Source organism: Clinocottus analis, unplaced genomic scaffold (assembly GCF_023055335.1).
Source record: "Clinocottus analis isolate CAN_PGR_092001 unplaced genomic scaffold, fCliAna1.0.p SCAF_7, whole genome shotgun sequence".
In the NCBI taxonomy this organism is placed as follows: Eukaryota; Metazoa; Chordata; class Actinopteri; order Perciformes; family Cottidae; genus Clinocottus; species Clinocottus analis.
In genome coordinates this window covers 15,169,901-15,192,267 of record NW_027176229.1, presented here as the reverse complement: position 1 = coordinate 15,192,267, position 22,367 = coordinate 15,169,901, and the positions used below count along the sequence as shown (strand labels likewise).

Below are 22,367 nucleotides of genomic sequence, written 5' to 3'. Positions count from 1 at the left end.
GCAGGTTTTCCATTGGTGAAATTCCTGATGATCTGAGCTGGGTTGAGCGTGCGCAGGGTGCTGATGTGACTAACAGAACACTCCAGCAGCGGAGCGCCGGTTGGGCTGCTGCAGAGGACTCTGGGTAATAAGGCTGCAGATGAAACCAAAAAAACGAAATGGGAGAGTCGGGATTGGATAATATTTGTGAGCGTGTGTGTATGTGCCTGTGTGTGAGTGCGTATGTGTGTTCATACGGGGGTGTGTGGGGTGTGTGTGTGTGTGTGTGTGTGGAGGGGGGGGGGGGTTCAGCATTACTGGAGTTGTCTTCAGTGCCACAATTTAGTTATTTGTTTGTGTAATTATTACATCACTGTGTATTTACTTCCATCATGCAAGCTATTGTTACTTAACAGCTTGTTAATATTAATATGGCTATCTGCAATTCCCCACAACTGTACAGAGATTCTTCACATCTTTCAGCTCAGGGAATGGTCACAAATCTTCACATTCATAGATGTATTGATATGAAACTGAGATATGTATTTTGGACTGATACATAAAAAATACATGTTCCTTGATGTAAATGACTACTAAATACTGTATCTTTAATTTTGAAATATCCATGCAAGTGGTGTCACAATTGACCGCACGTCCTGCTGCTAGAACACAGACTGACCCGTCGACTGGCCAGAGTTGCTTCAGCAGCTCAGATCAGGGTCTGACATCAGGCTCTGCTCCACACAGTGAGCATCATGATAGCTCTGACAGTTGAACGTAGTAGCAAGGGATGAGGGAGGGCTTGGTAAATGGGTCAATTGCAATTTACACTATAACATTGTAAAATTATAATTACAGTTATGTTTTGAATGTGTTGAGACATTTTCAACCCAGTTGCCAGAAAAAAAGTTGACAGTGTAGATTTCTGAAATCCATGGGATACGTTCAATGTGGATGTGTCTGAACCACAACTACTCTTCGTATACATTTCATATCAGCCTTGTATAACTACTGCAGAAACACACACAATGCCACAAAGTAGACATCAGTTAATAAAAACTAGTTTTGGATCGTTTGTGTTAAAAATAATAACGAAACAATGTAACATAACCTCAACTTGGGTAAATAAATAACAACTGCCTAGAGGAAACCTTCTTACGCCAATGTGTTAATATTTTTTAAGGGATTTTATGATAACAACAGAAGCAATATTGTGTCTTTCTTGCACTCATTCTCCCTAATTCTCACTCAGAAAAGTCAGAACAAAAGCTGTGTACTGGCTAGAAAGAGGCTCTAACCTGGGTTAAAGTGTCCTCCATCTGGATACACCTCTCAACCTCGCTTCTCTAAGCCTAGATGATGAATGATCTTGCGACAAGGTCAGGACAGAGGTTGTGTGCCCATATTAACTACCCTCTTCCACTGATAGACTGTCAGACCCTTTGCGTCTGGAAGCCTCCCATTGGCTCTGATGTAAACAACTGCAGCAACTGTAGCTGTTTGGAGAGGGACAGAACAGGAGAACGGTCATGTGGACAAAATATATATGATAGGTAGTTTCCTGGAAAAACTGCATTTTCATTTTTTATGACAACCTGTCTTTTATGGTCTTTTAGTGGCTCATAATGCAATCAGGCTGCATTCCCCTGAAACAGGAAAGGAGAACTAGTTGACAATATTCAGGACTACAGTTGTTGAAGGGATGGCGTTTCTTTCTTTACTGAGTCGTAAAGTGGAGTTTAGAGAGGAGGTCAACTGGATTTGATTTCAAGAATCTCTGTCAAGCTGAAAGACTTGTTTTAAAACAGCCGGACAGCACAAGAGAAATATTTGACCCAGCTTTGACAGACAACTCTCTAATTCTGCAGTAGCAATGCTTAAAGTGGTGACGAGTCTTAGCTTAGTTTAGCATGGTGTGCATGTTTTGGGCATTTGCATTTTTGTATATGTATGGCAATGCATATATTCATGACTGTCATGGGTGAATAATTGTGAACAATGCACACACACACACATTTTACATCTGTAAGGTTAATTGGCTGAGATAAATTATACTGAGGAAAGTAATGCACTTTTATCCATGCTAGTGGCACGCCTCTATGGATGGCAATAATGGTCCAGATTGAAATACCTCAACACTTATTGGATGGATGACCATGAAAGACATTCTTGGTCCCCATAAGATGTATCTGATTACTTTTTTTTCCACAAACACAGATTTTTACTGGATTGCATGAAATCTGTTCACATATTAATGATTCTAAGACAATGACTTCTTCACAGTGGCACAGTCATTTGGATTCATTGCCATCGTGAGTTTGACTTTTGTCCATAACTTTAGTGTATGACCCAATACATGCAAAACTAGTGACAAGATGTCCCCTTCAGCCTCACCTGTACTTGGTTTTAAATATTAGTAAATGTAGCATGCTAATAGGTGAGTCTGATAGATATTACATCTAAACATCACCGACACACACTCACAAAAATACCCGCTACAGACACCTTTTTTTTTTTGGTTACAGTATAGCTAGCTGGAAAAGAAGAGTGATCTTGCTTTTCCTTTAGAGGTCCTGTGTCTTCATGCTCCACTGCCTGCCTTAAAAGAGAGTGTTGCTCTGTTCCTCTTTGAGGTCTTTGGAAGGTGAACGGTAATTGCTGAGGGAGGATTTAGCCTGACGATGGAACAAAGCACCTCTTTTGTTTTACTAAGGTAACTCTGATACTCTGAGATGGAGCACTACTTTAGACATAAACTTAGACATGAATACAACATGTGGGTTGGCGCTTCCATTTTGTGCTTACTCTGGGTGTTTGTGTGTTAACCACAGGGAGAGAGACAGCCTGACGGACAGACACTGATTTGTGGACTACATTACAAGGTTCCATGCTGTTCCTGACTCATTAGCTGTAGTTTTGGCCCTGTGGTTATGACATCATGGTGGCAGTATTAGCTTTTAAAGTGTAACCGCAGGGTGAGGGAACAGTGCTGCTCTTTTGAAAAAGGATTCTTTCACTCTGACTTCATCATGTGGTAAACTTTTCAGGAAACCCCAAACAGGTCTTCTCTTATTGTTTGACTCATTTAACAGTTATTGCATGGACAGACTGTTAACTGTTAACTGAATTAGTATACAGACTTGGATTTAGACAAATATAGACCCTTTCTCACACACACAACAGAATGTTAGGCTGAAAGAGGACAACTGTTTTCATTAGATTGAGGATAGCTAACATTTGCGTTGGAAGAGAACAGATTTACATACTTTAAGTGAAAAGAAAAAGAAGCAGAGAAGGATGAGAAAACACAGGGAGGCAGGGCCATATTGAAGTGACTAAAATCTTTTCCTGGTACAAGATGAACATTTCTGAGTGTTGATCCATCAGAGAATGACAAAGATCTGGGCTCTGCCAGGTTGTCGGGTCTTTCAACACCCCTTCAGAGCCCCCTCAGCTCTGACCAGCATTGTTTGTGGAGAATAAAGCTATCAGAGGATCTGCACAAGATTAGGGTAACCAACTGTTCCCTCTCCGGCTTCCTGTTGCCGCAGGGATTCTGTTATTGAGTGAAAAAAAGCACATAACTGCAGAAATCTGACATAGTTAACCATTTCCTCTTAACATACTCCTTATCAGAAGAGCCACAAATTTAAACACAATATTGTTTAGTGTTTTAGTGTGCGTTGCACTCAAGGGATGCTTCATTCTTTATCATCTCAACCAGGCGTATCATGCAATTGGTCGTGTGTGCCGGCTTAAGTGTGTACCTGCCCCAGTGAGTGAGTGTGCACCTCTGTGTCTGTCCACAGCATAACTTGCATTCTGCTGGAGCAAAATTCATTATATTTTTGGGTGGCCAATTAAGGCTGCATGCTCAAGGACCTTCTGTGATTGTGATGACTCGCACTTTCTCAAAACACCTTTTATTGCCTGTTTTATACTGTCATTGATCTAACAGAGCTACCAGTACACACTGCAGATTACATTACCTCTCAGCTGCTGCAATCTATGGAGTACAGCTTCTTACATGTTTCCATCAGTGAGACATTACGGTTCCTGCATAGCTTGGTTAAAGGAGTTCAATATTCTGGGAAATGTACTTGAGCCTATTAGTTTACTTATTAGCCAATTGGATTAGTTTGGCGTAATTAGTCTGTCTCAAGGTAAATAAATCCACCTCCCCGCCCTCTGAAGCTCACAAATGAGTATATATTTGTTTTTTGTTTAATGACAAATCTGAAAAGGCCAATTTGTCATTTTATATAAGACTGTATCCTATCTAGATCTTGAATTACTGCGTTTAAGAGGTGCTGGTATCCAGATTATGCTTCTTTTGAACAGAGCCAGGGTAGCTGTTTAACGCGTTTCCAGTCATTATGCAAAGCTAAACTAATGAGCTGATGGTGTTAACTTCCTATTGAACGGACAGATATGAGAGAGCGGTATCAATCTTTTCATCAATCTCTTGGCAATAAAGCAAATACGCATAATTTCCAAAGTGTCAAATCATTCCATGGATTAGGCAAAAGTTGCCATCTTTTTATTGTGTGTATGTATTGTGTGAGATACGGCATAACCCAATCAGAGAAGTCTTTCTGTCATTTAAATATACCCACTCTATTTTCTATCTTCTCCTTTCCAAAAGCTGCGGTGCACCTCTATTCTTGGTGACTTTCTTTCCTGTGTCATCTCTTTTACCTCTCTTCCCTGTCTTTTTTCAGCCTTCTTCTTTCTCCTTTGCTTTCCCCCCTTCTCCCTCATACACCTCCTCTTCCTTGTCTCTTTTCCCTCTATCTAAATTGCAAATGGTAGCAGTGCCGACTGCCAGAGGAGCTCCTCAATGTCATTAGAGCTGACCCTGTGGATTAACTAGAGGAGAGCGGCGATGTGTAGAAACTACAGATCAATAACGTGGCTTATCCTCTTGGTTCTTTTACTTCACTTTGAATTTAGATCTGATGAGCTGAAATGTTTAAGCTGCTCCTGTACGACGAACAATTGAGTTATAACTAGGTGATATAGTAAAAAAAAAAAAGAAATTGTTTCGCAAACATTGATGAGTGATTCATTCTAAGAAATGACTATTTGAGCTTGTAATGAAGCTTGTCAAAGAGAATCAGAGAGTAAGGAATATTATGTTTCCATATATGTTTGGGTATATTTGGGATGAAGGCAAACAACATGAAGAAGAAATGAACTAGTTGAAATGAACCAAGACAAGCACACATAATGTTGTCATCTAGATTCGACTCCACCTGTACTGGACACGACTGATCAAAATACCAATGACTGTCAGCTGGATGATCTAATTACCAAAGAGATGCGATATATCCATGAGATAAAGACCTGGAAGGAAGAGATAGACCATCATACTGTGTGTGGTTGGTTTACCAAGTTGGCAGGCAAAGTCATGTCACCGTGCGCTCCGCTAAACCTGATAGCTGCTTTTATCAGAGACAGCTGATGCCAAAGCCGGTAACAAATTGTGTGTGTGTGTGTGTGTGTGTGTGTGTGTGTGTGTGTGTGTGTGTGTGTGTGTGTGTGTGTGTGAGTGCAACACATGTTCATGTTTAACATGTAGATCCCCATCAAAAGAACTTGTTGCTAAGACACTTTACCTCAAAGCAGACCGTACTAAACATTCATCTACTTCAAACTTCCGCAGCCAACTTTTCACACAACCATTATTTCTATTTGTCAATTGTTTCTTTACTCTGCTCTTTTTTGATAGATGTGACTCATAAAAAGAGAAGTTTAGCAACAATTTATGAATAAGATAAACTGTCCAGGAGCGTCACAAGTAATCGATTGCAACATCAGAGAAATACAGATGGAATTTTTATTTTATGTGAATGCCACTATCTGTATACAGTATTTTCCCTGTTTATAAGCCTCAATGGTATTAAATCTTTGAGTAATGGACAGTTACTAAATCCCAGATGATGAGGATTTAAAGTGTGTTGATTAAAACTTACTCTGCTTTTGAGTTGTTCCTGTTACAAAATGCAGTTGAAGAGCTACATCAAGATTTTGATCTAAGTTCCAAATATAAACACTTAGCAAATTGAAAATGAACCCTAAAACAAGGAATGGAGGTTTTGCCAAGTTTGTATTGCGCGTTTGGTGGAATAGAGATAGTTCTTAGGTACTGTATGTTTCAACATACAGTAGAGCCATGCTGGCGAAGGGTAAGTCTATAATGCACTACTTTCATAAATCTGAAACAGTACAAACATTATATCTGGGATGTCAGTTGTGCAATATATTGTGCCTAAAAATCTTCATACTTTAGAAGAACCGCTCCTCCCTCTCTCAAATAAAGCCAGAAAGCAGGTCTGGAAAGATATGTGGTCAAGTTAACTTCTGCCAGTAGTTTTTATATGCCCTTTGCTGTCAGTTCTAATGGGTCTTTATCAGCATTTGATGACTGTATTGTGTACCATAAACCTATCAAAGCGCAGTTAAGCCACTTGCTAATAAAGCATTACGAAACTGTGTATTTGAAATGCCAATGGGATGCTCATAGTTCTGAAATAATTGATCTAAATCTCGATGAAATATGATGTGTGGGTTTGTAATGACACGTTATGTTGTGGTAAGTCTTTACAGCCATGGTTTATACTGTCTGAAGCATAATGAGCATCAGAATAAAGTATTTAGTGCCATCTAGTGGTTGAATAATTACAAGGTCAGTTCACTCAAATTATAAAAATCATACCAAGGAATGCTGATAGATTTTATTTAATTTTCCCACTTTGAAATTGTTTCTACAAAATAAATAGTTGTTATGGAAATGCATGACAGGTTATGTTATGTAGATTATCCACAGTAACAGGGGCTTTATTTTGGAAAGAGACATTACAAATAAAAGATGTTGTGTGTGACTCAATTGAACAAACCCAACTCTCCATTCTTAAACCACAATAACACTGCACAGCAAACTGGATGATACGTCAGCAGTGTTGCAATCAGCAACACTGGTTTCATCGAAGCCTGCTCCGTCTTTTGAGCAACATTTGGAAGTGGTTGTTTCGGAAAGCCTCCAGCATGATGTGCTTTGAGAGTTTACTGTCTACACCAGCATCTGGACTTTCATTTCAAAGAACTACATTGTACCATCATCATTTTAGAGCCACTTCATCCAGAGTAAAAAAAAACAAAAAAGAAAAAACATGGTTTTTTTAAATATGAAAATGTACTGCCAAAGTATTTTAACAATTTTGATTGTAATGGCCTGTTTTACACATTTTCTACAATCTGTCTTCTCATCATAATTATCATCAACAGATCAAGATTTTGTTTTTGGTATAAAAAAACTCACACATTTAGAAACACAGTTGCACTACTATACCCTCAGGCAAGAACGCCAGGGTTATTATTCTTTCTTCTTTTTTTCCATCACAAATGAAGAAAGAATGCAAGAAACAAATCATGTTTTAATGTCATCAGATGAATAGCCTGCAGAGCAGATCCAACATATTCTACTGTTTGGTCAGAAAGTCTATCATCTAGTATTTACATACTTAGACAGTAAGTACAGTTTGTTATCAGAAAAACATCTCGAGACATAAACTCGCAGAGAGATTCTAGTAGAACTACTAAAAACAAATAACTGGTTTGTTTGACAGATAACATAACATCTTAGCCTCCACAACAACTTAAAATGTCTGTATAAAAAACTAAATTATAAATCATCTCAAAGCTGTTCCTGCCATGTTGTCTACTATTTAATGTGTTGATGTCATCAACAGACCTGTAAAACTAACTTTCTTTACAAAGTATCACAAAAACCACTGCTTTAAATCTGATGTCTGACACAGATGTGCAAGTTTCTTTGAAATAAATCATTCAGCATGAAAAGCAAAGGAACTAATCTTTGAAAGACATTTGAGCTGAACCGATATTTACATACTACAATATATCAAACAATTACATATGTAAATATTAAATGTGCATCCAATATTAAAGGGAATTTCTAGTATGAAGAAATAAGTAAAATATATTAAATTATTGGAAATAGGATTATTCATGCATTAGTGTGTTCATTACTTTAATGTTGCAGCTGGTAAAGGTGGAGCTACTTCAAATTACTGTATATTGCTAACTCGCGAATTCCCCCTTATCTTAACATAACATATAATAAATAATGCATATTGTAAAATATATATTGTTTGTTCTATGTATCATTAGTCGAAATTTGTAAGAAGTTGACTACCTCAAAATTATAGTTAGGCACAGCACTTAAAGTAAATGTACTTGTTTGATTACAATGCATCATGGGTTTCATAATATTTCCCGGTTCATTCACTTACCTAATGTCGTCACGCAGATCCTGGGCGTGGAGCCGTGGCTCCGCCCAAAGTCAGGGTTTGTCCTCCAGCATCTTGTGCGCATGCGCAATCTGTGCAATGTGTTGTTGTAGACTGTTTTTTTGTTTGTTTTGTTTTTGTTAACCGTTTAATACTTTATTACCGATTGCGTGCCCGAATAAATGTATCTGTTTTACAGTAGGGAAACTATTTAGACTACTTTATCACTGACAAGTGTATCTTCAGGCTACTTTTTTACTTTTTTACTCGGCATCAAACATGTTCCAGGCGACGATAAAGAACTTTAACCTCAATTTCAACGCTTTAAATGAGAAGAATAGTTTCTCCGCTGGCGACCTGATAACGGGACACATCTCCTTCGACCTCACGAAGGAGACAAAGATCACTTCAGTAGCGATGGCACTGACAGGAAGGGCGAATGTCCACTGGTCCACCGGTGGTGGAGGGAAAAAAAGACGTCGGAGACACTACTCTGCAAAGCTGGACTTCTTTAACTTCAAGAGCGTTATCGTGCAAGAAAACCGCGGTAAGCGCTCAGCGAGCTTGCTTTGGATGCGTATCAGCATTGCAAACACTACGTCTTTGTTCAATAAAGTCACTCAGTTGTTCTCCTCCCATGCAGCTGTTGGTGGGACGCATCTACAGCCTGGCAGGCATGTGTATCCATTTACATGTCAGCTCCCACATGGGTGTGTGTATGAGCACTTTCGCCATGGGATTTTGTCATCTTGTTTTTTTTCTTGTTTCTGTTACAGAGTCTCTGTCTCTCACATGGTAACATAGGTAAAGACACATTGATGGCTAGTCTTCATCATAAACGTTAACCTTTTTTTTTGGAAGCAACCCAATAACCATCAATGTTGTTTTCTTCAATGTAGTCGTTGAGCTTTTTAGCTACTTTAAGGTGGTTCTCTATCATATCTGACATAGTTCTTCATCTTAATTTCTGCAACATGTTGTGTGTATTGTTGCCATGTGATATCAATGTCTCACTATTTCTGTTTCTTTTTTTCAATCAATGCAGAGACTTCCCATCCACCTTCCGTGGACCTTATGGAAAAATAGTGTACGCCTTGACAGTGAGCATCCATAGACCCTGGCATATGGCCAAGGACTTTGTGACAGAGTTGAACTTTGTCAATCGCATCAATATCTACCAGCCTGAGTTGCAGGTAAGTAATCCAGGTTAACCCACCAGGCACCCTTATCCCCCGCCCCCCCTGTTCTTCCCAATCTCTTTGCATCATGTACAGCTGGTTGTAGTGTAATTTGATTGACCACTATTATAAGGATCAACATCTAACTAAAATAATTATGGTCTGAAAACCAATGGATGAAAAAGTATTCAGATCATGTACTTAAGTAAAAGTATAAAGTCCACACAATGTGAGGTTACGCCATTACAAGTGAAGGTTTTGCATTAAGATCTTACTTACCTAAAAATATGTAGTAATAGTATTCACGTCACCAACAAAATAACCATTTGCATATTAATGACACGCAGCGTGTGTGTGTGTGTGTGTGACCTTGAAGAATAAAGAAACAGAAAAAAGTCTTGATGAATTGGTGTAGCGTTTACCAACAGTCAAAACTATATCAAAACATCTGTTTACAAACTCTACACATGGAGTATAAATATTATATTTGGAAAATCAGTGACATTATAATAGTGCAGTTTGATTGAGGTCCTTCAGCTCTTCTGTCGTATAATTTCCTGCTGTTCGTTTTGCTCAGGTCAACTTATTTTACCCCGTACTGTAACTGTGTGAGTTTCATGAGATAATAAACCGATTCAATTATCCAATTCCTCACGTACATTTATGTCCATTTCCAAAACGTTCCACTGTACCTCCGTCACTGTGTTGTTTCTCTGCAGGCTCCTCTCTCTGGCTCCAACAACATGACGCTGTGCTGCCTATGGTGTGCCTCCGGTCCCATCTCCATGACAGCTAGTGTGGAGAAGAAAGCCTTCATCCCGGGTACGGTTTCCATCCGTTCATCAATTCATCTGCATAGTGAAACAATCCTGAAGCTTGGAACATTTGCTGACATTAACACTGTTCTGTTCCTCCTCCAGGTGAAACTGTGAAAATAGTCTGTGAGTTTAGTAATGCTTCATCTCGAACAGCGACTCCAAAAGTGGCACTGCAACAGAAACAGGTTTGCTCCGCCATCAACAGGATCAACAAGAAGATGGTTACCATAAAATTGGCGTCGGTAACCGGACGGCCCATCAGCGCTCACACCTCTGACCTTCACACGAGGATCCTGCTCACTATTCCCATAACTGCACCGCTCTCCATCTCTAACTGCAGCATCATAGATGTGAATTACTTCATTGAGGTTGGTGCCAACGACAGACTGGTGAAGCCAGAAGATGCTAAAATAAATTCTTTAATTGTTTTTTTTATCCGGTTTGTCTCAGTTGTTCGGAGAGCTTTCATTTGCTTCCACAAGCTTTCACTTTAGCTTTAATTCAAATGGGTTACTGGTATATTGATTTATGATAGTGTACAGAAAAGGAAAACATATATATTTAAAAAATTTATGAGAATTAAAGGTTGTGTTTTCTTATTGTAACTATATTTAAATGTAATATACGGCATAGCTCTATAGCCTAAGAGCATGTGTGAAAGCTTTGATTGAGTAAAGTTAAGTATTTTTAATGATTATTCGGATGTTCGCTATTATGTCTGTTTAGGATTTTTAGCGGATCAGAATCTCCAGTCTATTAATGCTGTTTTCTTGTGTCTCCTGCAGGTCAGCCTCAGCGTGCGTGCATCATCCGACCTCACAGTGCTGTTTCCCATCGTTTTGTGTGACACCCCTGTTAACGCTCAACCGCCACTTTATTTGTGAGTTTGTGTCTAATATTTCATGAAGGTGCAATATTGTGTTTGACAACACACTGCACTTCTTAGAGCCTTATTTCTTAGGCTTTTTTCTTTTTTAAAGGATACTTCTTCTTCTATATTACTCACTTTGATACTATTTAGCTGCTAACTGTCGTCTTCCTGCAGACAAGTACTACGTGTTTACTGTCTTGTTTGCTACTTGATGTTTTGTCTCTGTGTGTTATTAATATTTACCACTACCTGCATTCATCTCTCTCTCCCAGTTGTAGTTCATTCTTGTACCTTTGATAGTGTGAATTTCAGTACTGTAACTGAAAGTTACATATTGTGTAGCGTCATACTGCCTTCATTCAGTGTTCAGACTTTGTTGGTTGTGTCTATGCATCGTTCAGTATGAATTAATTTACACATTCATAGGTCTATGCTGTCTCAGTGTATGATAGAGTAGTTTGAAGCATTGGGGAAAACATCGGTTAGAGTTTGAATATTATTACCACTTGTTTCATACCAAAGACTTTTTTATTTACATGTTCACTGTTATCATTCAGATAAAAATATCCTGTTCTTGTTTAAATGGAAAATATGTTACCGTGTGAGAAGTTGAATCTAAAAATGTTAAGGGATTATCCCGGAGACTCCTGAAAATATAATATGATATATCTTATCTTATTTTAGGTATTGTTCATTCTAATTTCTTTTTTCTTTTTTTTACTTCTACGATGTCTTTCAACATATTAACTGTTGCCATTCAGAACACTTTGTAGAGACATACTTTATTCTATAATCTGACTATGATAGAAGTTACGATAAAGTAATGGTAAATTTGCTCGTTGATGATGTTGATGTCAAACAGCTTCCATGCAAGCAGCTGAATGCTCGGCTGAACTGATTCAATACCATGAAGCAAATTACTTTCTGTTCCCTTCAGCAGAGATAACGCTGCATGTATCACATAAACAAAATTCACTCTTTTTAGGCTATTTATGTGTCATTAAGAACAAAATCAGCTTAATTTCCTGGAGGAAAATTAAGCTATGCAACCGGTGTCTTAATAATTACTAACTTTAGGTGGCTAGCTAGTGTAGGTTAAAACCATCTCAGGCTGCTCCTTGCATATTGCTGCTGTGTGAAAAAACACTCTTTTTTTAGTCTTTTTAAAAAATCTATAAAACTAATCTACAGTATTGGAGGTGAGCTCAGATTCAGAATGAATCAACAGCTTGAAAGCCATAGTTGGTAAGTATGCTGACCAACTTCAGCTGTTGCTGAACTTCAACCTCATTGCCTTTTGTTTCGGGGCAATGAACTGTGTTTGTCAATATTCTTTTGCTGCAAGTACATCCAAAGTGATTGATGAATCATATTTGTGTAATGTATTGTTGCCTCATCATATTTGTGTAATGAATTGTTGCCTCATCATAATTGTGTAATCTATTGTTACATCATCAGTTTGTGGTTTGACTCATTATCTACTGTGTGCCTAAACGCTGTTTAAAGTCAGTTTGATAATAATACCATTATCAAAGGTATCAAATGTTTGCCAACTCTCCCCCAAAGACAGATGCCATAAAATGATCCCTCAGGTATTGGGTGTATTATATGATAATGCAAAAATACTTATTGTCATTCTGCAAGACATATTTTAAAGTATTTAAAAGTAAGTCAACGTTGTCAACCCATTGCCTACCATTTGCTCTCTTGCAACTGTGTCTTGATTACAAATACGGTGCAGTGCATCTGGTTTCCTGTAGGGGGCAGCACCGGGCAGACTTACAGTGTGAGGAGCAACTACATTTTGAGGTTTGTCAGTTGCTCAGCACAAATTACTTACAACTGCCACACATATAATGCATAGCTGTTCCTATAATGACTTTAAACAATGACAATAGCAGGCACTAAAGAAATCACTGTCAAAGGTGATGAAATGTAGAGAGGAAATCATTAAGAGTTGTCAAAGGGGACTCAACAACAACAGCCTGCTGTTTACAGCCAGATACCTGCTATGTAGGCTTTCACAGTTGATGATTTGTTGCACTATAAGAGGTCATATACGCAGTGGATCGGGCACTGACACAACATGGTAAAACATATTTGTATTATTTATTCACCTTCACTTTGTAACCTTGGTTCTGGAAAGTGCTATGTAAATAAAACTACGCTATTTCGATAACATTTAGAGATGGTTTGGGGTTCTTCTAAAAGATTTTTGCCAACATGAAGCTGTTTTCAAACATGTTTATTCTCACGCTTTTAGACACACGCCATGGGTTCTGATGTGTTTTTTTTCTGTATTCCATGAACTAATACTGTGGTTCGCTCACATGATCCCTGCTGATGATGTCCTTGACATGTGTTAGACACACCCACAAAAGGTGCCTGAATTAGCATACACTTCAGTACTTACAGTAAGAATTAAGTTGTTCATAGTATGCCATCATTTAACATTGATTTATTCAAGAAACATAATTATTTCCCGAAAGTAACATTTTATATTCTCGTCCCAAATAATTCCTAGCTTAGCAGCGACCAATAAGGTGTACAGGCTAGGTTTATTGAAGTACTGCAATTCAATTATTACCGAAACCCGAGTGTTTATCTGCATGCAGAGACACACCTTACAACATGTCCAATCTCTGTCTCACTGTCTCACCTTGCCTGCTTGCAGCGCTCGCTTGACAGTCACACAGGATGTAAAATGGAAAATAGTGTTAAGAGCTTTTCAGTGGGATATAATCCCATGAACGAAAGTGATATTTTCACCAGCGGTGACAACATTTCGGGACAAATTACACTTGAGCTGTCAAAAAACTGCAAAATAGATTCACTCAGCGTAAAGCTAAAGGGAAAAGCAGAAGTCAACTGGACAGAAATGTATGGACGGTTAATTGTAACTTACCATAACAAAGAGAAGTACTTTAGTATGAAGCAAGTTCTCATTCAGGAAGGCCAAGGTAAGTGAGCTACTGCTGCCAAATAATTTAGTACAATGACATTATTGCATTATTTGATTAAATTGGAACTCTTTAAAAAGACAACGCAATGACAAATTGTTACAGTATTTGTTTAAAATCACCCAACAGTAATGTTGCATCTTTTCTTTCTGTGTTTATGTCACATTGCGTCTTCCCCAATATTTTCTATTCCCATTGTTTAAGAATAAATGTTTTTTATTCTGTATTAACTGTATTTGCATGTACAACATACAACATGGGATCCTCTTTTCTTTTTTTTACCCATGAGATTTAAAGATTCACAAGACATTAAATAAATACTATTTACACAAATGGAAATTTGAGTTACTTACACATATTACAACATGATGCATGCAATCATGTGAGTTTTGGACCCATTTGCAGTGATTATTGTTATCATTCGGAGTGATTAATAATTAATTTACCATTCAAAGTGGTTAACCACTCTGACAAGAGTATAGTCTCATTCATTGATTCATGTTATGATTAACAAACCTTAATCTGACGGGAGCTACAAAGTAACTGTATTGCCTTTCAGGTAATAATGTTGTTGGTCAGGGCTCCCATGTCTTTCCATTCACCTTTCAGATCCCAGCACAGTGAGTTATGTAAAAACCATCCTAATGTTTTCACCATGCGATTTAAAACATGAGCATGTATTATTAGAAACAAGCAATCTTTCATTTCCACTGGACATGATATACTGTATTTCCTCAATCTCAATCTGCCGTCACCCCATCAGTCTGTTTTGTGCATTGTGTTGTCACGTCGTGCAGAGACCTGCCATCCTCCTTTAAAGGCTCACATGGAAAGATCCAGTACTCACTGGAGGCCAATCTGAGCCGAGGCATGAGAGTAGACACCAAAGCGAAGGCGATGTTCACTCTCCTCTGCAAAGGAAACCTAAACATTGATCCAATGTTGATGGTAACCACCCCGCAGCACACACACACACTCACACATGCACCTCCATTGTGTTGACTGTTGGATGCAGCTGCAGTAATGAGAAATAACACCACCAACGCAATTATTATTTTCCTGTCAGACTGCACAGCACAGTATCACTAATAAGAAAATGAAGCTCTTTACATCGGGAACAGTTGGCATGGACGTGAATATTACCAAAACAGGTTTCCATCAAGGTAAATTTAGAGCATGTGTGATAATATGATTGGATTATAGATTAACAGATTAACATTGGTTTGCAGGAAAACCTCTCTTCACAGTTGAATCATGTGTTGCTCAAAGTCCCTTCACTCATGTTTATTGGTCTGAAGATAAGACAACAACAATAAGGAATGTACTGATAGTAATGCTAGAGATATCTTCCAAATATGTTCTCTAGTTTGGAGGCTGCTCCTTCAAAATACATTTAAACTATTTTTTTATATAAGAAAACAGACTTTCATTTGCTTAAAATGCAAAAGTTTAAGGATAAAAATGACCAGGAGCCCATAGGGTGGCTCATGTTGGAAGATAAATGTTGTTGTAACAGACTTTGTGATCGTTTACTACCTCTGCTCTATAGAAAGGAAAAAAGAAGAAACATGCACTTTATGGCTATATTTGAGCATTTGTCATTATAAGATGAAGACACAGCTGCACATTAACATAAAATCCAGGTTTATAATTTGGGTGCATTTGTGGATTTAGACGCAAACAGCAACAGAATACAAATTGATGTTGTATACGGTAACAATATGAGAGACAATGCAAGTGCATTCTGTTACAGCACTCTGATAATGTATTGGCTTTCATTTGTCATGTGTCTGCAAACTAATCCAGGTGTAAACAGCATGACAAAGTGTGTAGGAGTCAACCAGAGAGTAATCATATCGATGATAACACGTTTTGAGATTCCACCCTTTGAGCATTAAGTGCTGCTCTGTTCCGCAGGAGAAGGCATCAAGGTGGTGGCGTGTATTCAGAACACATCATCCCGTGAAGTTAAGCCCAAGTACTGCTTGTATAAGAAGTACAGTTACTTTGCAAAGCAGAAGAGGAAACTGGAAACCAAAGTCATCCTGAAAGAGGTCGGCGACGCCATCCCACCTTCTGCAGGTCAGACTGTCACCAGGATCATCACCATCCCTCCCGCCACGTGTGCATCCATCTTAAACTGCAACATCATCAAAGCAGAGTACAGGCTCAGAGTGTGTATCTCTCTATACAAACATGTCTCAACTTTGTAGGTCCTTATGCAAGGCTGCATTATTTGCTTAATAAGTGCTGGCTTGTTGTCCACCACAGGTCTATCTGGATGTCAAGTATGCTTCAGACCCCGAGATCAAGTTCCCCATAGTCGTCCTGCCCGCTCGACTGGAGCCCGATGATGGGGAGCATCTGCCTGCTCCCACTTTTTCCGTTTTTGCTTAAACCTGGTTATCCGGGCAAATGGCAGCAATGATGTCATTGTTAGTGTCTGATTATTTAAGATGAGTATGACATTCTGTCACTGCGAGCTAAACAGTCAACAAAGTCGCGACTGTTTGCAGTCTTGGCTCCTCAATGGTGGAATGAGCCATCATGACTTTATTGAAGAAATTGTACTTTCCTTATTCTTGTTGTTCTGGGTTTATACTCACGGTTGAATGCACTTATTGTAAGTCGCTTTGGATAAAATTGTCAGCTAAATGTAATGTAATGCCATACAGGATATATGTTTGCTTCTTTTGAATAAACGATAAATATATAATAAATTCTCCACATGTACCACAGATAAAACAATGCATTTTCTTTATCAGTCTGACACCAGTTGACCTTTATGACCAATACCTTTGAAAACTATTTCTAATTAATTCATGAATATGGAACGTAATCTCTTACCACCAGAATGCATGCACGAAAGACTATTATAGCAAAAGCCTCACCACTTTCATGCCATTACAACAGTCCAATAAATCCTACCATTACAAAGCTTATAATGTAAACACAATACTTTTTGACCATTTTTGAGTGACATTGGATTCCATTTCGTGAAAGGTGTTTCTCATAATTTTTTCCATGCTCACTGACATGAACATAGCCATAAATCCTCTTAAAATTAATGCTGTGATCACATCTTCTGTACAAGCAAAACAAATGTAACCTAGATATAAATACATAAATGCAGGTTTCATAATATATTTTAGGAAATAAAAACTCCAACAATACGATACTCAAGAAGATTAAACAACAAATCATCCAGCAAACTACAAAGATGATGGAAGAGATTGGTGCAAAACGCATACCTGACACGTTTCCTTACATTTACGTGACAGAAGTCGCGGTAGTGTAAACAACATTACATTGTCAGTCACGTAGATCACGTTACGTGCCATTTTGACTCACGCATCAAGAGACGACATTCACGTGCTCCAGCAGCCTAATCGAAACATTCAATAATATTGAAGGAACCCCTCCACGTTGTGTTTGCACTCTTAAAAAGTCGTGTGAGGGTCGTTTGGTGTGCTCAGGTCCCTCCTCTGAACTGGACGAGGACACACCCTGCGAGGAGGAAGTTTCTATTAATTTACTCCAGCTAGCACTTTGCCTTCATTTTACTTTAGGGGGGGTTTCCGTGTCGTCCACGCAAGATGCCGAACACCGTCCGGAGCCTCAAAGTCACCTATAACCCCGTGAATGAGAAAAACACGTTCACCAGTGGCGACAGCGTGTCTGGCGAGGTGACGCTGGACTTGGCCAAAGAGTGCGCAGTCGACGCCCTGCTGGTTAAATTCAAGGGGAAGGCGGACGTCTTGTGGAGCGAGAGGCACGGCCAGACGACTGTTATTTACCATTCCAAGGACAAGTACTTCAGCATCAAACATTTCTTTATTCAAAACAAAAACCAGAAAGGTAAGGCGTGACTTAAACAACATGTTGAAGAATGTAAGGACATGTTCTGCTTTGTAGAAGCTTCGCCATTTATTTATTTTTTAAAGTTGATCCTGACCTGGAATGGGAGGCATGCAAAGGAGTAACGGTGATATGTCTGCAGAAAGTACACTGCGTTCCATTAATGTATTGCATAAGAAAAAACCTTCACACGCACACTTAACACTCTTGCTTTGGATTATTAATTTCGACAAAAGAATTGTGTAAAATGCGAACACACGAAAATCAGACTTTTCCAAATAACTTGGGTAACCAATGTTTATTAATGTTAATTAATTGTGCTGATTTTCTTAAGGCGATGACAACCAAACACTACTCACAAACCATGGAGATACTTGTAAGTATAACACAGATCAACATCGTGTCCATAGCTTTTGTAGTATTTCAGATATTGACCCAAATTTGATAAAAGTCAACAATTCTTGGGCCAATCGCCAGAAAACGTCAGGATATTTCCACAAGAGTACTTGAAACACTTCCAGAAAGTTTCATACAAATCGACCACTAGGTTGCGCCAAACTGAAAAACACACTTTGACTCAATACATACATATCATATCCAATCCTATCCATCCTACTGGGTTGAGTGCTGAGTTGTTATGCAAGAACATCTACAATTTTCTCTGGTCCCAGTCACGATAGAGTGTAGTTGATCTTTCTTTCGACAGAATTAAAACCAACAAAGGTGATTTTGTTCATCTTTGTAAAGCCCAAAACTGCAGCTTTGATTCTGTCTGTTGAGCTGCTTCAACCTTTCCATTTCAGTAGGGCGTGAAAAGGGTCCGAACCTGCAATTGCCCCTGGCAGCTATATTTATGAATTTCTTTTTGCTTTCAGATAACCGTGTGGTTACCGCAGGATGTCATGTTTACCCATTCACCTTTCAGATCCCTTTCCAGTGAGTAATCATCCTTTTATAGTTGTTTTTTTTAAACAATGACAACATGGTGCTTTCATATAATCTTCTGAAAAAACATCTAAGTGAATCAACTTCAGAAAATGCAATATTGGTTTTATTAGGTTTAATTAAATTATTTAGAAAAGTCAATGGTTGTCCTACACTCTTGTGTGTGCAAAGCATTACAATACGTGTCCAGTCATCCTCATGTTGTTCTTTCTGCTCTTGTGCTTTAGGACGATGCCCTCCTCCTTTCAAGGCTCTGTTGGTAAAATTGTGTACATGCTGGAAGCCAAGCTGAGCAGATCAATGAGGATTCCCACTAAAGATTCAACAAAGATCAACTTTGTGTCGAATGAAGACATGACCAGTGACCCTAAGCTAATGGTATGTGCTTTTTTATTCCTGTCATTCCAAACCTGCATGCATTGGTTAAAGCAGTTGAATGACTCAAATACAGCCCTTCTTTAGTACCTGCAAAGAGGCTCATTTAGCAATGTGCTTCACTCTCAACTGCCTATTGATAAATGTGTCTGATTCTTTCCATTCAGCAAACCCATACTACATAAACAAAGCTTTAAAAATGCACACAAACGTGCCTAGTGTTGCTGGTGAATTCTCATTCTTTGGCTATGGACTGAAATGTAGATGTTTTGTTGTGTTGTGCTAGAGATGATATCTAGTAGATCACCTGTTGAATCGGCTCAATTGGCACAGAGGACATTTGAGACACCAGGATAAAAGATAATGGTTTAAGTGTGTTCTGTCTCTCTGGTTGTTGTTTGAGCGTATTAATAAATGGTGTCTTTTTTCAGACACCTCAGCACGAGTCAAAGGATAAAAAAATGAAAGTGTTCAACTCGGGAACAGTAGCGATGGATGTGGATCTTGAAAAAACAGGATTCTTCCCAGGTAACAGCCCATAAAGTGATATTGCCACTTGTAAGTGCCATGCCAAGGATTGTTTTGACATTTCTGGCCTGTTTTGCAGGAGAGGGATTAAAAGTTATGGCCTCCATTCAGAACGACTCGTCCCGCAACATCAAGCCCAAGTACTGTGTGTACAGAAAGCACAGTTTTTTTGCAAAAGGGAGGAGAAGGATCTGTACTAAAGACCTCCTTAAAGAGGTGGGAGAGCCCATCCCTCCATCTGCTCATGAAAAGTTCACAAGAGTCATCTCCATCCCCCTTGATGTGGAGCCCTCCATTCTCAACTGCAGTATCATCAAAGCAGAGTACAGACTCAGGGTAAAGTCACACTCGACAACTTGCTGTCTTGTAACTGGGAGTCTTAAAATGTTAGTTTTCATTTCACATGACTGACCAGCATCAAGAGTTGATAGCGGCTATTAAGAGGATTTATAATCCAACTTGTGCTCACTTGTTTTAAAACGTATCTTTGAACTATGTCGCATCCAGATTGAAAAGACAAGGGATATTGGATTCTGTTATGTCTACCACGAAGAGAGGTGGTTAGTTTAATCTGTCACCTTTTTTGAAGATTTATTTTGTTGAGCGTCATTTTTGAAATGCTTTTTAAAACACATCTCTGGTAAACACAAAGTTTAACGTAGTACTTTTCTGTGATTCTTTGTGGAGAAACTCAGTTTTTACGGAGCTGGTGATTTTTAAATTGAAGAATTGTTTCACGCACACAGGATGTAAATAATCGCCAATTCACAAAATACATTATGATTATTCTGGTGATCAAACAAAATCCATCTATCTGACATCAGCCTTATTTTTTTACAGGTCTACCTCGATGTCAAATATGCCTCAGACCCAGAGATAAAATTTTCCCTCGTGATCCTGCCGGCCCCTCAGGTTCCTGCTGTGCTGGCCCCACCACCTGCTGCATCTGGCTTTGGATTGGAACCATTTGGGAGCTTTGTACCACCACAACCAGCAGCAGCACCCATGCCTATGGATCCCCCACCTCCCTATGGAGCATATGGAATGAACCCGCCTCAGTGATGGGACTATGAAAATACTTGACATTTCATGAGCATAAAATAAATAGAAATGCAAGTTACAGTGTACTTTAGTGTATTCATTCATTAGCGTTGCATTTTGTTATACTATATTCACCGTTCTTACAACATTAAAAAAGACTATTAAGCATCATCTTGTGTTGGAGGGCATTTGTTTTCTTCATGTGACGTTTTTCTTACAAAACGTGGCAGCATTGCATCCTTTCATAAATGTCCGAGATAACTAGAGTATATTTTATTAACGCATGCAAAATGTATCCAAATGACTTGAGGTTTGTGGATTGTCATAAACAAAAGTATCAACATAGTTTGTGTAGAGACAAATTTACAGACACTGACTGAAAAACTGGTGAAACAACTTTCCTTTAATCATGTATACAATTACCATTCATCCACTGAGGGTCCAGAGGACAACATACAGCATCACTGCAGCAGGTTTCAGTCCGTCTGCAGATCACCAGGCCGCCAAGCGAGACACGGCTCATCATCCCCAACATATAATAATACATTTGGTTTTAGACATTTATTTACGTGTGTCTACCCTTGTATTCATGTATCCCACTGCTTTTGTGAGCCTAAGACCTTTTGGGTAAAACAATTTCAAACAGACACAAAAGAGAGAAGCTAATCATTTAACAATACAAAAATTCATATTTTTCAATCCCAATGATGGACTGTTGTTTTTGTTATGCTCTCACTTCATGATAAAAGAAAGAAGCTAATTTTGTTCATAGACCATATTGTTAGTTGGTGACAATGTTTTTTATCATTCATTATCATTTTACAGGTACAGCTCCTACATCTGCGCATCATGTTGTTGTAAAGACCTGTGAGACAATGTCAACAAGTGGGCCTCTGTGTCAGAAGTGTGTGATGTGGAGAACAATCTCTCTCTCACACTCACACTCACACACACACACACACACACACACACACACAATAAACAGTGCTGGTTTTCCTAGCATTTTGGCAAAGACAGGTGATATCTGAAACTTTATTCTCTGTTCGGTTCCATCGTGATCATTAGTGTGTGTAGTGCCCATACATATCTTCGCATTGGGCCTCCAATTTGCTAAATCCGCCACTGACTGAATATTCCAGGTCATTCAACTAATTTCCTTTGTACTTAAATCCCATCATGACAGATAGGAAGTGCGTTATGTACAGTCATGGAAATTAGTTTGCTGTGAATGGAAAATATGTCATGTGATATGTTGAGAAAGCGTAGCACGTGAGGCCTAAACCCAAGACAAAAGCACAGGCATCACTCTTCACCCACTCGGGCGGTTATCAAGAAAGCATGCTCAACAGCTGTGTGATTGATTGATTGCTCTGACTCGCATGCAGGCCATTGTTTAATATTTTTTGATTAACTGGTGAGTTTGCATAGTGGAAAGTTCCCAGTCACTGTGTGCGCATGGGTGTGTCTCACTTGTGGTCACAGCAGAGAAAAACCGGTTTAGCGAG

General features: G+C 38.8%; 3 protein-coding genes across 4 annotated transcripts; all 3 read left to right on the top strand.

Annotated features, from left to right (window-relative positions):
• Nucleotides 1-8,388: 8,388 nt before the first annotated feature.
• Nucleotides 8,389-13,317, top strand: LOC137805464 (arrestin domain-containing protein 3-like). The gene is made up of 6 exons (XM_068605413.1): nucleotides 8,389-8,835; nucleotides 8,932-8,998; nucleotides 9,334-9,481; nucleotides 10,186-10,288; nucleotides 10,387-10,652; nucleotides 11,070-13,317. Exons 1-6 carry the CDS (start codon nucleotides 8,568-8,570, stop codon nucleotides 11,166-11,168), a joined length of 951 nt encoding a protein of 316 aa, XP_068461514.1. The 5' UTR covers nucleotides 8,389-8,567; the 3' UTR covers nucleotides 11,169-13,317.
• A 716-nt stretch (nucleotides 13,318-14,033) lies between these two features.
• Nucleotides 14,034-16,512, top strand: LOC137805203 (arrestin domain-containing protein 3-like). Its single transcript, XM_068605009.1, has 6 exons — nucleotides 14,034-14,115; nucleotides 14,675-14,735; nucleotides 14,913-15,063; nucleotides 15,182-15,278; nucleotides 16,033-16,289; nucleotides 16,387-16,512. Exons 1-6 carry the CDS (start codon nucleotides 14,034-14,036, stop codon nucleotides 16,510-16,512), a joined length of 774 nt encoding a protein of 257 aa, XP_068461110.1.
• A 984-nt stretch (nucleotides 16,513-17,496) lies between these two features.
• On the top strand, nucleotides 17,497-21,029 carry LOC137778882 (arrestin domain-containing protein 3-like). Of its 2 annotated transcripts, XM_068566236.1 has the most exons (7): nucleotides 17,497-17,973; nucleotides 18,308-18,349; nucleotides 18,849-18,909; nucleotides 19,146-19,296; nucleotides 19,725-19,821; nucleotides 19,901-20,157; nucleotides 20,662-21,029. In XM_068566236.1, the coding sequence occupies exons 1-7, from the start codon at nucleotides 17,712-17,714 to the stop codon at nucleotides 20,881-20,883; spliced, it is 1,092 nt and encodes a 363-aa protein (XP_068422337.1). In that variant the 5' UTR covers nucleotides 17,497-17,711; the 3' UTR covers nucleotides 20,884-21,029. The 2 variants fall into 2 exon arrangements, with proteins under 2 accessions (XP_068422337.1, XP_068422338.1); XM_068566237.1 differs by lacking the exon at nucleotides 18,308-18,349.
• The last annotated feature ends 1,338 nt before the right edge of the window (nucleotides 21,030-22,367 follow it).

Excerpts from the sequence above, each read along its gene's own strand:
- LOC137805464 (XM_068605413.1), top strand. The coding sequence starts at position 8,568 with ATGTTCCAGGCGACGATAAAGAACTTTAACCTCAATTTCAACGCTTTA. Across the intron at positions 8,836-8,931 it reads TATCGTGCAAGAAAACCGCG|CTGTTGGTGGGACGCATCTA; the intron begins GTAAGCGCTCAG and ends CCTCCCATGCAG. Across the intron at positions 10,289-10,386 it reads GAAGAAAGCCTTCATCCCGG|GTGAAACTGTGAAAATAGTC; the intron begins GTACGGTTTCCA and ends TTCCTCCTCCAG.
- LOC137805203 (XM_068605009.1), top strand. The coding sequence starts at position 14,034 with ATGTATGGACGGTTAATTGTAACTTACCATAACAAAGAGAAGTACTTT. Across the intron at positions 14,736-14,912 it reads ACCTTTCAGATCCCAGCACA|AGACCTGCCATCCTCCTTTA; the intron begins GTGAGTTATGTA and ends CACGTCGTGCAG. Across the intron at positions 16,290-16,386 it reads AAGCAGAGTACAGGCTCAGA|GTCTATCTGGATGTCAAGTA; the intron begins GTGTGTATCTCT and ends TGTCCACCACAG.
- LOC137778882 (XM_068566236.1), top strand. The coding sequence starts at position 17,712 with ATGCCGAACACCGTCCGGAGCCTCAAAGTCACCTATAACCCCGTGAAT. Across the intron at positions 18,910-19,145 it reads ACCTTTCAGATCCCTTTCCA|GACGATGCCCTCCTCCTTTC; the intron begins GTGAGTAATCAT and ends CTTGTGCTTTAG. Across the intron at positions 19,822-19,900 it reads AAAAACAGGATTCTTCCCAG|GAGAGGGATTAAAAGTTATG; the intron begins GTAACAGCCCAT and ends CCTGTTTTGCAG.